Source organism: Episyrphus balteatus, chromosome 1 (assembly GCF_945859705.1).
Source record: "Episyrphus balteatus chromosome 1, idEpiBalt1.1, whole genome shotgun sequence".
NCBI classification, from domain to species: domain Eukaryota; kingdom Metazoa; phylum Arthropoda; class Insecta; order Diptera; family Syrphidae; genus Episyrphus; species Episyrphus balteatus.
The window spans coordinates 106,771,893-106,788,367 of record NC_079134.1 but is presented as its reverse complement, the minus strand read 5'-3'; the positions used below and the strand labels follow the sequence as shown (position 1 = coordinate 106,788,367).

The 16,475-nt window shown below is 33.8% G+C and overlaps 1 protein-coding gene and 1 long non-coding RNA gene across 3 annotated transcripts in view; one reads left to right on the top strand and one right to left on the bottom strand.

The window, feature by feature from the left end:
• LOC129907806 (protein suppressor of forked) overlaps positions 1–1,118 on the bottom strand; it is a 72,899-nt gene extending 71,781 nt beyond the window's left edge. Inside the window, exons 1-3 of the mRNA XM_055984191.1 lie at positions 963–1,118; positions 587–909; positions 252–527 (exon numbers count right to left, since the gene is read on the bottom strand). Of these exons, the coding sequence (XP_055840166.1) occupies positions 252–527; positions 587–909; positions 963–995 (632 nt within the window). The 5' untranslated portion in view covers positions 996–1,118. The remainder of the gene's footprint in view (positions 1–251; positions 528–586; positions 910–962) is intronic.
• Positions 1,119–4,953: 3,835 nt separating this feature from the next.
• Positions 4,954–9,582, top strand: LOC129907816 (uncharacterized). Of its 2 annotated transcripts, none has more exons than XR_008771172.1 (3): positions 4,954–5,364; positions 8,846–9,111; positions 9,194–9,582. It is a non-coding gene; the product is annotated as an uncharacterized LOC129907816 (long non-coding RNA). The 2 variants fall into 2 exon arrangements; XR_008771173.1 differs by having other exon boundaries at positions 8,846–9,124.
• The last annotated feature ends 6,893 nt before the right edge of the window (positions 9,583–16,475 follow it).

Below are 16,475 nucleotides of genomic sequence, written 5' to 3'. Positions count from 1 at the left end.
TCAGAACGAGTCGCTACGTAGCACCTAGGTTTGTGAATGCGCCCATTACCTTATGGGCTCAGCAAAGTACTTTTAAGTACTTCTGAATCCATTCAAAGGCATTTTTTCTATAAAAGAAAAATGGAGTTGAACACAACCAGAAGTACTTAGCAGTTGATACTTAAGGCCAAAGGAAAACAGCTATTATTATGGACTGTGACTGGTTAATTAGCGTCGTCGCCCCAAATTGTCAAACAATTTTAATTACTCACTTTGACCTTTCGACGCTCATTTTCTCCGAAATAATTGGATTGATGTTGTGTTCGAAAGCGATGTAATCCTTCCATAGTGATTCTATACCAATTATTGGAGTTATGACCGCCTTTTGGTATACTCTTCGGACTGCTGTTATTTTTTGGTTTTCCGCGTAGCTTCCAATTGCTTCAACGCTCTTTAAAAAGTTTATATAATCCTGCCAAATTGAAAAGGAATGCAGATCCATTCCAATTTTTTCCAAAGCGAAGTCGTAGGCTTGTGCCAGTTTTTCCCTTCAAAAAACAGAATGTATAAACAAAGAAAAAATATAAATTTACTGACCAAAACTTACTTGTGCGTACTCAAGCCAGCTTTTGTTTCCTTAACATATGTTAAATACAGTTTCCACAAATCAATGTTTAGTATCTTGACCAAACAACGTTGGAACAATTTTTCAACTCGTTCATAGTTGCGACCTTTCATTTCTTGCTCTATGAAAATTTTCCAGTAGCGTGCTGTAGTGGGAAAAACACAAACTAGAGACTCATAAAGTGATCGCACTTCGTTAACATTGCGTGTCTGAGCTTCTCGCAGAAGAACAGACCACGATTCCTTATCGTAAGGCCGGATTTCAACAACTTGTTGAGAACGAACTAGGCGCTCATGTCCCCATTCCTACGAAAATTAAATAAATTAGTATTCATTCATTTGATAGAAGAAAATCTAACAATATCAATTTTTATTTGGTCACGAAGATCCATTTGAAAAAAAATCGTATTTCGTTTAATCAAAGTCGTTTCATAGATCAAATTATAACAAGGGTTTTCCTTCCCTATTTTATATGAAAAGTCAAATACTATACTAACAATTCATATTGCTACTTGTTATAACCATCGACGAACTATACCAAGACTGGAAACTTTCGTAGGCCTTACCCATAAACAAAAAATACCAAGACTGGAAACTCGGCGGTCAACTGACGTTTGCCTACAAGCTGCGAGGTGTGGTGAATGTCGTGAACCTATCGTTGTGTTCGTGTCAAATGTGTGGTGAATGTCGTGAATCTATAAATGTGTGCGTGTTAACGTCATTTACCAACGTGGTGGCTTTCACATATATTCACAGACAACACTGTACACAAAAGGGTTTTGGGGGGAAAGACGTACGAAAGTTTCCAGTCTTGGTATTTTTTGTTTATGGCCTTACCCATAAACAAAAAATACCAAGGCTGGAAACTCGGTGGCCAACTGACATTTGCCTACAAGCTGCGAGGTGTGGTGAATGTCGTGAACCTATCGTTGTGTTCGTGTTGGATGTATGGTGAATGTCGTGAATCTATAAATGTGTGCGTGTTAACGTCTTTTACCAACGTGGTGGCTTTCACATATCTTCACAGACAACACTGTACACAAACGGGTTTTGGGGGGAAAGACGTACGAAAGCACATTTATAGATTCACGACATTCACCACACATCCAACAAGAACACAACGATAGATTGACGACATTCACCACACCTCGCAGCCCTTCAAGCAAGAAAACGGAGTTCAGAAAAGACACTCCGACCTCCGACCGCGAAAGACGGGGTTGCACTCACACACTTGCAACTTTTTGTATATGAACACAAAGTAGGGATGGGAAAAACCGGCCGGTTTAAACCGGTTTCGGTTTCGGTTTTTGCTTCGGTCAACCGGTTTTTTTCGGTTTTTTTGTCCTCGCGGTTTAAACCGGTTTTTACAAAAAACCGAAAAACCGAAAAAAAAAACCGGCTGAAAAAAAAACGTCCAACAAAAAAAAAAAGATCCGACGAGACAAAAAAGTGAAAACCCACAAAACATTCATTCCCTCTCTCAACTTACTATATAATTATAAATTTTCATTTATATTCAGCTTAACAAATTCCTCAAAACTCCTATTAAGAGTGAGTTAAGAACTCTTAGGGCCAATTTATTGAGCCTCTATTAAATTTTGAAATTTGTCGTTTTAGTTAAAAGCTTTGTTAATCTATTGACGTCTTTAAGTTTCCATCATTAAAAATTCATTTAATTCACTCTGCTTTAGTTAAAGTCTTTACTTTTAATGGAAACTTTAAATTTAAAACTCCATTAAAAATATGGCAGGGTTATTTTTTGAAAAATTAAAGTTACATTTTTATATATTTAAATTTGAAGGATAAACAATATAAAAACACAAAAATGATGGCCCGTAACAGAAGGTGTTACAATGTCGTAAATCAGAGTTGAGCGGAGCACAAGAAATAAAACAACCGATCTTATACAGTGAAAGAAGAAGAATCTGGAACATAAAGTTGGATTCAGCATTGGCAGTCTTTGGAATGCAAAAATCTTCAGCTGATCCCTGTGTTTACTACAAATTAGTGGGGGATAAAAAATTATTTGTAGCAGTATATGTGGACGATCTGTTGGTGATGTCAAACGATGTAACAATGAAAACGGACTTGAAATCAAAGCTGATGGAAAGTTTCCAAATGAAAGACCTAGGAGAAGCGCGTTTCATACTGGGTATGCAAGTACAGCGCGATCGAGGTAATGGTACCATCTCAATTGACCAGGAGCAATACATTAAAGAGATCCTTCAGCGATTTGGAATGATGGATTGCAACCCAGTTTCAACTCCAGTTGACCTCAACCAGATTATTTCCAAAGAAATGTGTCCAAAAAATGCGGAAGAAACTGCAGAAATGAAAAATGTGCCATATCAAGAAGCCATCGGGTGCATAATGTTCGCTGCTCAGGTTACACGTCCAGACTTATCGTTTCCCGTTAGCTGTTTGAGCCGATATAACCAAAACCCTGGTAAGTCACATTGGAATGCCATTAAAAGAATTTTTCGTTATTTAAAGGGTACCATCAACACAAAACTGGTGTTTAACAAAAATGGTAACAACAATCTCCTGGGCTACTGCGATGCTGACTGGGCTTCGGATACAGACGAGAGGCGATCAACAACCGGATACGTATTCAAGCTGCAGGGTGCTGCAATTTCCTGGAGCACCAAAAGGCAACCTACTGTTGCATTGTCAACCACAGAAGCTGAGTATATGTCAATGTCATCAGCGACCCAAGAAGCTTTGTGGTTACAACGTCTCTTAGGTGAGCTCCTCGCAGAAATAGCTCCAACAAAAATCTACTGCGATAACAAAAGTGCATTGGACTTGGCTGTTCTCAATGCGTATAGAGCACGTACCAAACATATTGACGTGCGCCATCATTTCGTCCGAGAGCAGATCAACTCTAATACAATCATCCCAGAATACATTAACACAGACAGGATGTTGGCAGATGTACTAACCAAAGCGGTTACAAAATTAAAAATTGAATTTTGCTGTAAGGGTATGGGATTAGAAGTGCAGATTGCCAAGTAAGTTTTTTCATTATAATGGGGGTATTGTGAATGTAACTTAAAACTTCTTTTTGATTATCTGGCAACACTGCTCATCTTGTACTTTGATCTATTCTTATTAAATTATACTTACTCTTCTTCTTTCACTGTATAAGATCGGTTGTTTTATTTCTTGTGCTCCGCTCAACTCTGATTTACGACATTACGCAGCATCTCAACCCTGATTAGTTTCACTAGTCGTGAAGATATTCTCTGTGCTCTTCTGCGCTCTGTGAAGTGGATAAGAAATGAATTAATTTCTTTGAATTTTGTGTCTATTAAAAATCTCAAATAAAGTATTGTCCATTTAACCCTCATACCCATAGATTCAAAAATTTCTGGCAAGCCCATAAATATATTCTGAAGCAATTCATTCCTATAACGTACATGTCGTTGAACTAAAAAAACACAAAAACGACTTTTTCTGTAAACCAAAATAAACACATTTTCACCATCCCATTTTTCCATATTCATGCATGTTTTATTCATTTTTAATTGTTAACTTACACTGATACTTTGTTTAATAAAATAATAAATGAAATCACATTTGACGCTAATGGAGAGTGAATAAATAGAAATCCTGTTTAAAACCTTCGTTTGCTCTTAAAATTCCTCTTAAAAGGTCGAATTTGGTGTTTTAACTAAAACGACTTTTAAATTTAATGCTCAATTAGTTAATGATGCCAAACTTCAAAAAAATCCTTAAAAGAGACTGAATTAAACGAATTTGGTTTTAAATTTTGAAATTCCCTTTTTTAATGGCGATTTAAGTTTAATCGAGAGTCAATAAATTGGCCCTTATAACAAAATCAAACTAAAAAAAGCTTTGCTCAGGGATTTTCTTCAAAAAGTTTTTTTTTTTGGTTGACAAATTAGGTTTAATTTTGTTTTTTTATAAATCAAGCAAATAAAAACCGAAAACCGGTTTTTCCAAAAACCGGTTTATTGGCCCGGTTTAAAACCGGTTGGTTTAAATGAAAGGAAAAAAACCGGAAAAATCGAAAGTTTTTGTACTAACAACCGCCATCCCTAACACAAAGTCGAAGGAGAAATCGTGGTGAAAAAACCAATACATATAAAATCGGCTCCGCGGTGATTCTAATTTCCATACTAATTTGAGCCGCCTTCGGAACAGTTTCTGCCTTGATGTCGGACTCAGCTCCGCCTGAGGCGGAGCGGATTCGGACCGAGGTCGGACCTGTTTGCTTGAAGGGAGCTTGTAGGAAAACGTTATTCGACCGCTGAAATTCCAGTCTTGGTATTTTTTGTTTATGGTTATAACCTTAGACAAACTAAACCTAGATTGGCAAAGTATTAATCCGTTTTTAAGGCGATTTGAATATATATATATATGTCTGGATCGAATTGAATCCGGATTTGGCGATCCGACTCGGGAAGCTGAATCGAATCTAAAACATTCATTATTTCATATTTACCTACCCTTCAAGCAAGAAAACGGAGACAAAAGTCGAACGAGAATTGTAGTGAAAAAGTGCGAAAAGGAAAACACTATATGATAGAGACAAGTGCAACACCATTTTACAAAAGAACAAAACGTCAAAATTAATAAAACAATAAAAAAAAGTAAGAAAGCGAGTGGAAGCGAAAGTAATAATTCAAAGAAATTTTATATAAAAAAATAAAAAAAACTATCTCTCTAAAAAAAGAGCAGCTGTGGCCGAGGTTTGGGACCAGATTTTGAAAAAAATAAGATGTTTCGCGTATAAATGTAAGTCCTTTAAAATGGTCGAGTAAATTTCGTGTGTAAAACCAGTTGTATGATAATTCGTCGCCCTAGTATTGGAGTGCCGTATACGCCAAATTGCATTTTTTGAACTAGGTATGCAGTCGTATGTTTTCGAAGTTGCTCTTTTCAAATCTGCTATCCGTTTTTTTCTATCTTTTTTCGTTGCCGAGATATTCACTATAGTTTTGACAAAAACAAGAAATTTTGGCATTTACGTCAAATTTTTCATGCAATGCAAGAAAATTTTGAGAATTGTTTTGACGTACGTTATGTTTTTTTTTTGACGTACGTGTATATGAATAAAAGAAACTTCTGATTTTCATGGCGTATACGGCAAACTCATTTTGGACAAAAATTTAAATATTTTGAAAACTAAACGAATTGCAGATGTCCAAAAACATGTATATAAAAGACACATTTTAATTATATATCATACTAAAATATCAAAAAATACCAGCGGTTAGTTCTTTCGCAATTATCTTCCGAACATTTAAATGCGATTTCCCAAAAATGTAAAAATGGCGTATACGGCACTTCAATACTAGGGCGACGAATTGACAAAGTAAGTGCAAATATTCTTGTTATGATATTATTTTGTTATAACTCTGCGCTTGTCATTTGTTTGTTTAATTTATAAATAATAATTATTGCATTTTTTTATGTCACTAAATAGTTTTTTTTTTGTTTTGGGGTTACTTTGCCCCAGGAGCAATTTATTTTTATAATTAAATGTGTTTTTATTTCAATGTATGTTTTTATTGTTTTTAAAAGTGAACTATTTTTTCGTTTGTTAAATTGTTATTCATGTTTATTTTAAACTTATTTTGGTTAAATTAATGAAGTTTTCTGTTTTTTTCTTTAAATTCGTATTAATTTATAATCAATTAATGAAATAAAAGAGGCTGTTTTGTTTTTTGTAAAAAAAGAGTTGTGTGTGTACCTACAAATTTTTTTTCTTACAGATTTGAAGCTTTGATCCAGGGCTATTAAAATACAATACTAACTTTGCTCTAGCTCTTTATATACAGGCAGTATAGTTAAAAACTTCAGGTGGAGCAAAGTAACCCCCTCCCTTGGACTACTTTGCCCCACTTTTCAACTTAAAAAACAAAATATTTTTACTGTTATTTGAATGTTTTTTTTTAGAATAAATGTAATATTTCATGTCTTATCAATGAATTAAAAGAAAAAAACAAATAGATACAAAAATGTTACTACCATTTTTAAGAGGTTTTCTAAAAATAGTGCAAAAATTGGAGCAAAGTAACCCCATGTTACGGTACCGTAACATGGGGTTACTTTGCTCCGTTTTTTGTACTATTTTTAGAAAACCTCTTAAAAATGGTAGAGACATTTTTGTATCTATTTGTTTTTTTCTTTTCATTAATTGAAATTGACGTCTTACAGACCAATATCGCTTATACCAATTATGGCAAAAGTTTTTGAAAAACTGCTTCTGAAGAGACTTAGCAAAATTATAGAAGAAAGAAGGTTAATCCCAAATCATCAGTTTGGCTTTAGAAATAAACATTCCACGATAGACCAAGTTCATAGAATAACGGATGTAATAGAAAAAGCATTAGAAGAAAAACAAGTCTGTTCAGCTATTTTCTTAGATGTTGCTCAAGCCTTTGACAAGGTTTGGCATGAGGGACTTGAGTACAAACTGCAAAGGGATCTTCCCAGACAGTACTATGAAATATTAAAATCGTACATCTCAGACCGATTGTTTAGAGTAAGGTACGATCAAGAATATTTGGAATTGAAGAAAATAGAAGCCGGTGTACCACAAGGAAGTGTCCTAGGTCCTACCCTGTATTTACTATACACAAGGGATATCCCAGTTGGTAATCACACCATAATGGCTACTTTAGCAGATGATACAGCAATTTTGGAACCCGACAAATGTGTTTCTAAGGCAGCAGTAAAACTACAAAATGCCGTCGACACAGTCAGAGATTGGACCGAAAAATGGCGTATCAAACTCAATGAAACAAAATCTTCACATATAAACTTTACAAATAAAAAGATAAACAATATTCCAATATTCATTAATAATCAAGCTGTACCTTACGCCAATACGGCCAAATACCTTGGAATGACTTTGGATGCAAAGCTAAAGTGGAAAGAGCACATCAAAAAGAAAAGAGAAGAACTAAACTTGAAATATAGAAAAATGTACTGGTTACTTGGTAACAACTCTGATTTATCAACCCAAAACAAAATAATGCTGTATAATCAAGTACTAAAGCCTGTTTGGACCTATGGTATCCAGTTATGGGGCTGTACAAAGAAAACAAATACCGAAATCATCCAAAAATTACAAAACAAAGTCCTTCGTGGAATAGTTAATGCACCTTGGTACATAAGAAATAGCGATCTACATCGTGACTTACAAATAGAAACGGTTACAGAAGTTGTTAAAAAATACGCTGTATCCCATAATCAGAGACTGCAATGTCATACCAATTCTGAAATGGTGTCCGTCTTGAATACTAGAAACCATGTTCGGAGATTAAGAAGAACCAAGCCTCATGAGCTTATGGTCTAAAAAAACATGGGAAAGTATTAAAAGTTTTAACTTCCCCCAAAGTGATTTTACAAAGTTAAGAAAGAAAAATCTGATGTCGATCTCTCAAGATTGGTCCTAATAAAGAGGTGGTTTTAGTGGTTAAGAGTACCACACTACTTGGTGTCGAATACTGCCAAGTGTCTTTTGAAGATTTCCTCCCGTCAAAAAAAAAAAAAAAAAAAAAAAAAAAATTATTGACAAGACATGAAATAATGCATTAATTCTAAAAAAAACATTCAAATAACATTAAAAATATTTTGTTTTTTAAATTGAAAAGTGGGGCAAAGTAGTCCAAGGGACGGGGTTACTTTGCTCCACCTGAAGTTTTTAACTATACTGCCGGTATTTAAAGAGCTGGAGAAAAGTTAGTATTGTATTTTAATAGCCCTGGATCAAAGCTTCAAATCTGTAAGAAAAAAAATTTGTAGGTACACACACAACTCTTTTTTTTACAAAAAACAAAACAGCCTCTTTTATTTCATTAATTGATTAAAAATAAATACGAATTGAAAGAAAAAAACAGAAAACTTCATTAATTTAACCAAAATAAGTTTAAAATAAATATAAACAACAATTTAACAAACGAAAAAATAGTTCACTTTTAAAAACAATAAAACATACATAGAATTAAAAACACACTTAATTATAAAAATAAATTGCTCCTGGGGCAAAGTAACCCCAAAACAAAAAAAAAAAGTGCTTAGTCACATAAAAAAAATGCAATAATTATTATTTATAAATTAAACAAACAAATGACAAGCGCAGAGTAATAAAAAAAAATATCATAACTATAATATTTGTACTTACTTTGTCAATTATCACACAACTGGTTTTACACACCAAATTTTTCACCACAAAAAAAAACACGAATTTACTACCTCAAATTCACAGATCAACTGCTTCTTACAAACTGCCGGCAGGTGGTCCGTTGCAACACGTGGCAGATGTATATATGAGTGTGTGTATATCACAGTAGCTTCGATATAGAGAATCTAACATGTCTGAGCGTGAATCAAGAAACTAACTCTTTTCGTCAGTGGCGCAAAGCTACCCCCGCCGGGGCAAAGTAAACCCATGTTACGGTATGGGTTAGAATGCAGCAAGGCGATTTCCAACAAAAAAATAATTATCCATATATTGTTTATTATGCATTCAAGGTATGATTTCAAAGTATGTTTTTATTACATTGGACTTTCCTTATTCATGGAATTTATTCAAACTAATTTCTTTTATCATTAGGTGTGTTTTTTATTACCACCGGTCTTAAAAAGGGCCAGAATCTAAAGCTAGATAGTCATCACTTTGAAAGCCATCACCAGTTTTTTACACACTAATTTTTTTCATAAAAAGTCTTCGAATTCATTTTACAAAAAAAAAAATAAATAAATAAAAGTTCCACAAAAATTTAGTAATTTAAGTCGCCAACGCATATAGGGTCAATGTGGGTAAATGTAAACAGGGGTAAATGAAAACATGGCTCATAACAAGCTTCAGTTAAATCTATTTGATGCATACATAAGTACAAATCGCGGACGCATGTATCTTTTACGTCAAGCTCATTGCTGTCAAGAGAGAATTCATTCGACGAGCGTATTTTCCGTGAAAGATAATTTTTTGAAGTGCCAAACAAGCCGTTAAGGCTTAACTACATTCACCACTTTTTGAAAAAGTACAAAAGTGAAAATATTTTTTTTCTCGCTACTGGAATTTTTTTGTAAAAAAGAGTTTATAAATTGATTTTTGGACGATAAAATAAGCTTTCTGCATCATTTGTTTTAATTTTCTAGCCCAAAAAAGCATACAAAAATGTGTTTGAAAATTTTCACTTTTGTACTTTTTCACTTTTTGAGCCAATGTAGTTAATGCTTTAGTCTTTCAGAAAAATTAAATATTTTTGCAGATTCAATTAAGTCAGTATAATTGGCAAATACTTTTTAGTTTTAAATTTTTGATGTAGATTCTATGTGAAATAGACTAATTTTAAAATACAGGACATTTATGTCAATTTGCATGTGTTTACATTTACCCCAGAATATTTTTCATAATGGGTAAATGTAAACAACGTATTCTGGGGGTAAATATAAACATACATTCTTGGTGAAATTATTGGTTTTAATAAAAATAACGTATTTTTAGTCAATTACTATTGCTAAAGTGCCGCGGAGTCACATTTTAAAGTAGCCAACACCATCATTTTTAGTGGAAAATCGGTTTTGACGTAAAAAAACAAAAAATATGACTTTCAGAGCTGTTCAGGATGCATATTGGGCGCCTATATAAAGAATCAAAGGAAGAAAACAAAAACTTTTATTGGAATTTGAAAAAGTTTTTGTCAAATACCTTCTTGAACGTTTTTCAAGTTGTTATTCATATGATAAAGAGGAAATTCTAAATTTTAAACCACCGTTTACATTTACCCCGAATTTGTAAAAAAACACAAACTTGGTGGGGTATTTGTAAACATGCCATATTTGACAGTAATTAAAACAATTTGAGAAATATTTGTTTATATTTATAAAGAAGAATTGCCATCATTTCATATTTGCATTTGAAGATAACTGTTAAGTTGTTCCGTGAAAACATAAAAAAATCTAAAGTCGAAAGAAAAAAAAGACATGAAATTGTTTACATTTACCCACATTGACCCTATGGTGTTTTGAGAAAAACGCTAAAAAAGACAAAAATTTTTATGAAAACAAAAAACAAGCTTCGTAAACATATAAAAGTATAATAAATACATACGAAACTTATTTTTAATTGGAAGCAACTTACTTATTTATTATAAAAAAAAACGCTTGAAAAGTAACTGATTAGCACTTTACACATGCTCTTGAAACAATGAGTTTATTTCAGAATCACGACTCTCTTACTGATAATAAAAGCCGGTTAATTATAAAAAAAATAGACATAGTTTTATTATAGTTTTTTCTTTTTGACATTTGGTGCAATATAACGGGAATAAATCGATATAAAATCGATAAACCATAAATGGGTTAGTATGCGGTAGAGGGTTAAGGGTAATTTTGTTTTATCTTGAGGGAAAAAAAAGAAAAGAAAAAAAATCCCATTTAACACATTTTAACTCAATTCACACAGCAAAAAAATATATTTGATCACTTTTTTTACCAAACGTCAAAATTTAATCGTGGTAGAAAATTTAAGCAACATTGTAACGTAATTCGCACACGGCCTTAGTATTAATTAAAGTCATCACTATTTTGAGGCGCTCAGTGTATTTATTTCATAAAAATTCTGCATTTTTAAGTTACCATATTAATTAATTAATTAATATTTTTCTCTGCCACTTTTCTGCCATGAAACTCCTTTTTAATAAAAAAAATAAACTTGACACAACCATCTGCAAAAAAAATTTAACCTAATTTAACCAGGTCTCAGAGTCCATTAAATTTTAAACAGCTGAAAATTTTTTATTCACCTCAATAGTGTCAAAAATTTTACACCCGGTTAACTATTTAATGCAATTTACACACGGCCACTGTCATATTTTTAAAAGAAAATGTGTGCAAATGTTTTCGATTCTATTTCAAATCGATTCCTCGATCTGGTATAGTCATATACCTGGATCGAAATTTCGATGCAGATACAACCCTTCAAGCAAGAAAACGGAGCTCAGAAAAGACACTCCGACCTCAAAACGCGAAAAACGAGGTTGCACTCACACACTTGCAACTTTTTGTGCAGGAACACAAAGTTGAAGGAGAAATTGTGGTGAAAATACCAATACATATGCAATCGGCTTCGCGGTGATTATAATTTCCATACTAATTTGAGCCACCGTGGGACCCGTTTCGTAGTCGAGGTTGGACTCACGTCGGAGCCGATTCGAACCGAGGTCGGACTTGTTTGCTTGAAGGGAATTTGATCTGAATCGAAATTTCGATCCAGGTGTATGACTATCAGCCCTATTGTGCTATCCATCGGGGGGAAAAACATCAAAATATTCACCAATTACCATTCTGCTATTCATCGTGGGGAATCCAAACACACGTCGGTAATATCGGTAATGTTGTTCAGTATTCCACTATTCACGTGAATGATTTTGCTCCATACATTTTCAATCCGGATAAAAAATGTTGCGGATCCGTCACTTTTGGTTGTAAAAATAAATTCTTACTTACTTACTTAGGGTGACCAGCGCCGTAAGGCGGCTACAATCCGCTGTGGATTGGGCCTCAGCCAACAAGCTTCGCCAGCCAGCTCTATCCTTAGCTCGCTGCTTCCAGTTGCGCACTCCAAGTTGATTGAGGTCCCCTTCCGCTTGGTTTCGCCACCCCAGACGAGGTCTTCCTCTACTGCGCCGCACAGTGTGCAATTTTCGCAATCTAGATGTACTTTAATGAAAAATATATGTCTCCCAAATCTAACAAAATTGGTATCATATGAAAGGTAAAACCTCAGACAATAGAATGGCAAAAAAAACAACAAGAAAATAACTGTATTTACTGTTCCACAGAATCACAAACATTAGCTTGGTTCAGAAGAAACAAAATTTAAAGCTCCTTGCTTTTCTTGTGTCACTTTGATAACAGCGTGGTTAAGTAAAATAATAGTTGTTTAAATTAAATTTATTTTTTTAATTTTAAGTAGCATTTAAGAAATATTTAAGGTAAGTAAATTTTTGTGTGCACTAAAAAATATAAAAAATCATTTGTGTGAAGACCTAAAGAGTGTTGTTTTTTTGTGTTGTTTTTTTTTGTGTTGTTTTTTTTTTTTTTGTTGTTTAAAAATGTATCCTCGTGTATCCATCGTGTTTTTGGGCTTAAAATATCCGTTGATGTATTCTGTGTTAGAATTCGTTTACTTTTCTTGCGTCTGGTGTGCGAAACCATTATTTTTTTTTTGTTGAGGTTCATAGGGCAAAAACCAATTTTTTGATCTTTGAAAAATCGTAAATCACATTTTTACAAATTGAAAATGACTTTTTTAGATTCTTTTTGGCAAAATAAGACAAAAAGATTTTTAAATATTTTGCTTCGTTTTCGAAATAGAGACAGTTTAAGAACCACCTCCCAAAATCGTTTGCTCGATGTCGGCTCTTCCCCACCCATTGTGGTACATTTTGTTCTCGTACACCACATATTGGACATATAGTTAGATATATAATTTTGAAAATCAATAAAACCCTTGTAGAAATACATTACTTAACATAATTAAGCTGGTTTGCATAAATAAAAAAAATTAACTGTACTTGGAATTAAAATTAAGTACCGCTAGATTGGCAAAATTGCACACTGTGCGCCGTCACTCTGAAATATTTAAGGTAAGTAAATTTTTGTGTGCACTAAAAAATATAAAAAATCATTTGTGTGAAGACCTAAAGAGTGTTGTTTTTTTGTGTTGTTTTTTTTGTGTTGTTTTTTTTTTTTGTGTTGTTTAAAAATGTATCCTCGTGTATCCATCGTGTTTTTGGGCTTAAGATATCCGTTGATGTATTCTGTGTTAGAATTCGTTTACTTTTCTTGCGTCTGGTGTGCGAAACCATTATTTTTTTTTTGTTGAGGTTCATAGGGCAAAAACCAATTTTTTGATCTTTGAAAAATCGTAAATCACATTTTTACAAATTGAAAATGACTTTTTTAGATTCTTTTTGGCAAAATAAGACAAACATATTTTTAAATATTTTGCTTCGTTTTCGAAATAGAGACAGTTTAAGAACCACCTCCCAAAATCGTTTGCTCGATGTCGGCTCTTCCCCACCCATTGTGGTACATTTTGTTCTCGTATACCACATATTGGACATATAGTTACGAAGAAAAAAAAATAACAAAAATAATAAAAATTATTTAAATTATTTCTATTTTAAGTGGAGCGATTGAATATAATTCAATTTTAAAGTTCAAGTGACCTCAACTCCAAATTTATAAAGCGTTTCGCCCAGGTACGACAGTGGGCTCATCAGTTAGATCTGTCGTACCCTTACTAAGACGCCTTATTTTGGTCGATGTTTACCGACACTATATAAAACTCACAGCATGAATATACTGTGAATTCTAATATTCAAAGGGAATTTGTTTAAATTCAGACCTTAGAAAAATGTATGCCCGTGGTCAGGCTGATATAATAACGAAGAAAAAAAAAATAACAAAAATAATAAAAATTGTTTAAATTATTTCTATTTTAAGTGGAGCGATTGAATATAATTCAATTTTAAAGTTCAAGTGACCTCAACTCCAAATTTATAAAGCGTTTCGCCCAGGTACGACAGTGGGCTCATCATTTTTCTAAGGTCTGAATTTAAACAAATTCCCTTTGAATATTAGAATTCACAGTATATTCATGCTGTGAGTTTTATATAGTGTCGGTAAACATCGACCAAAATAAGGCGTCTTAGTAAGGGTACGACAGATCTAACTGATGAGCCCACTGTCGTACCTGGGCGAAACGCTTTATAAATTTGGAGTTGAGGTCACTTGAACTTTAAAATTGAATTATATTCAATCGCTCCACTTAAAATAGAAATAATTTAAATAATTTTTATTGTTTTTGTTATTTTTTTTTCTTCGTTATTATATCAGCCTGACCACGGGCATACATTTTTCTAAGGTCTGAATTTAAACAAATTCCCTTTGAATATTAGAATTCACAGTATATTCATGCTGTGAGTTTTATATAGTGTCGGTAAACATCGACCAAAATAAGGCGTCTTAGTAAGGGTACGAAAGATCTAACTGATGAGTCCACTGTCGTACCTGGGCGAAACGCTTTATAAATTTGGAGTTGAGGTCACTTGAACTTTAAAATTGACATATAGTTAGATATATAATTTTGAAAATCAATAAAACCCTTGAAGAAATACATTACTTAACATAATTAAGCTGGTTTGCATAAAAAAAATTAACTGTACTTGGAATTAGAATTAAGTACCGCTAGATTGGCAAAATTGCACACTGTGCGCCGTCACTCTGGGTTGGAGTCGAAAACTTTCCGGGCCGGAGCATTGTTGCCCATGCGCTCCACGTGACCTAGCCATCTCAGGCGCTGCACCTTCACTCTCTTGGCTAGGTTAGCGTTCTTGTACAACCCGTAAAGCTCGTTGTTGTATCTTCTTCTCCAATCACCATCAAGGGACCAAAAATCGCACGAAGAACTTTTCTCTCGAAACAATCCAAGATGTTTTCATCCGCCTTTGTTAAAGTCCATGCTTCTGCACCATATAGCAGGACTGGGATGATAAGGGTCTTCTATAGGGACACCTATATTGCTCGAGAGAGGGCTTCGCTGGTCAATTGCCTTCTCAAACCAAAGTAGCAGTGGTTGGCAAGAGTAATTCTCCGTTTGATTTCAGCGCTGGTGTTGTTGACCGTGTTTATAGGTAGACGAAGTCCTTAACTACCTCGAAGTTATGGCTGTCGATGGTGACGTTTTGTCCAATGCGTCGGTGCTGAGTTTCTTTTTTTGACGACAGCATATACTTGGTTTTTCCCTCATTGACCCTTAAACCCATTTTCGCCGCTTCCGTTTCGATGCTTACAAAAGCGCCATTGACATCACGCTGAGTTCTGCAAGCAGCGGGACGGACTTTTGAAAGATAGTGCCTCTGGTGTTGACGTTTGAGTTGTTATAACCTAAATAAGTTATACCTTGGGATAACGCAGTGATTAAATTAATACTATGTTTCCACCTACGCTAAATCCGAGATTTAGCTAAGTAGATTTAGAATAAATCTCGAGATTTATTTTAAATCTACTTCGCTTAATCTCAGATTTGGGTTCAGCTACCCTAAATCTAAGAATTTCACCTACTTTCAATCCCAGATTTAGAATAAAACTCGAGATTTATGCTAAATCTACTTAGCTAAATCTCGGATTTAGGGTAGGTGGAAACGTAGTATAAAACAACTCTACTTGTTCACGTTTTAAGTTAGACTCACCTTGTCTTGTCATTCTGATCGTCGCGAGCCCAACTTCCTCAGTGGATAATCGTCGGCACGTTTAAAGAGTCAGCACAATTCAATTATTGTCTTATTGCACTTTGATTGACCCAAAACAATATCCAAAACAATATCCGAACATTACAATTGAAGAGTGCTGAGAGCAACGCACGACGATTTCCTCTGTTAGGTATTGAAGAGGGCACAACATTCCTCCCCACCCGGAGGAAGAACTCACGATCAACCGGATGACGATCGACAAGATTAAATAACACATATTTATTTAGCATTTTCTTATAATAATATAACAATTGATTTCTTATTTTCTATAAATTATCTTTTTTGACATATGTATCTATGATTTATTTATTTTTTAATTTAATTTCTTTGTAGTTAGTTATGAATTTTGAACACATTAACTATTTTAAATATCTTTATATAACTTACAAATTTAAAGTAATCATTAGCCGTTTTTTATTATCACTTGATCCATATAGATCATTACTTAAAATGTATTACAACAACTACAAGAGATCTTGCTTTTCATCAGGATCACGAATCGTGATCTTGCTTTTTATCTGGATCACGAATCGAAATCTTGCAAGATCTCATGTAGTTGTTGTAATACAT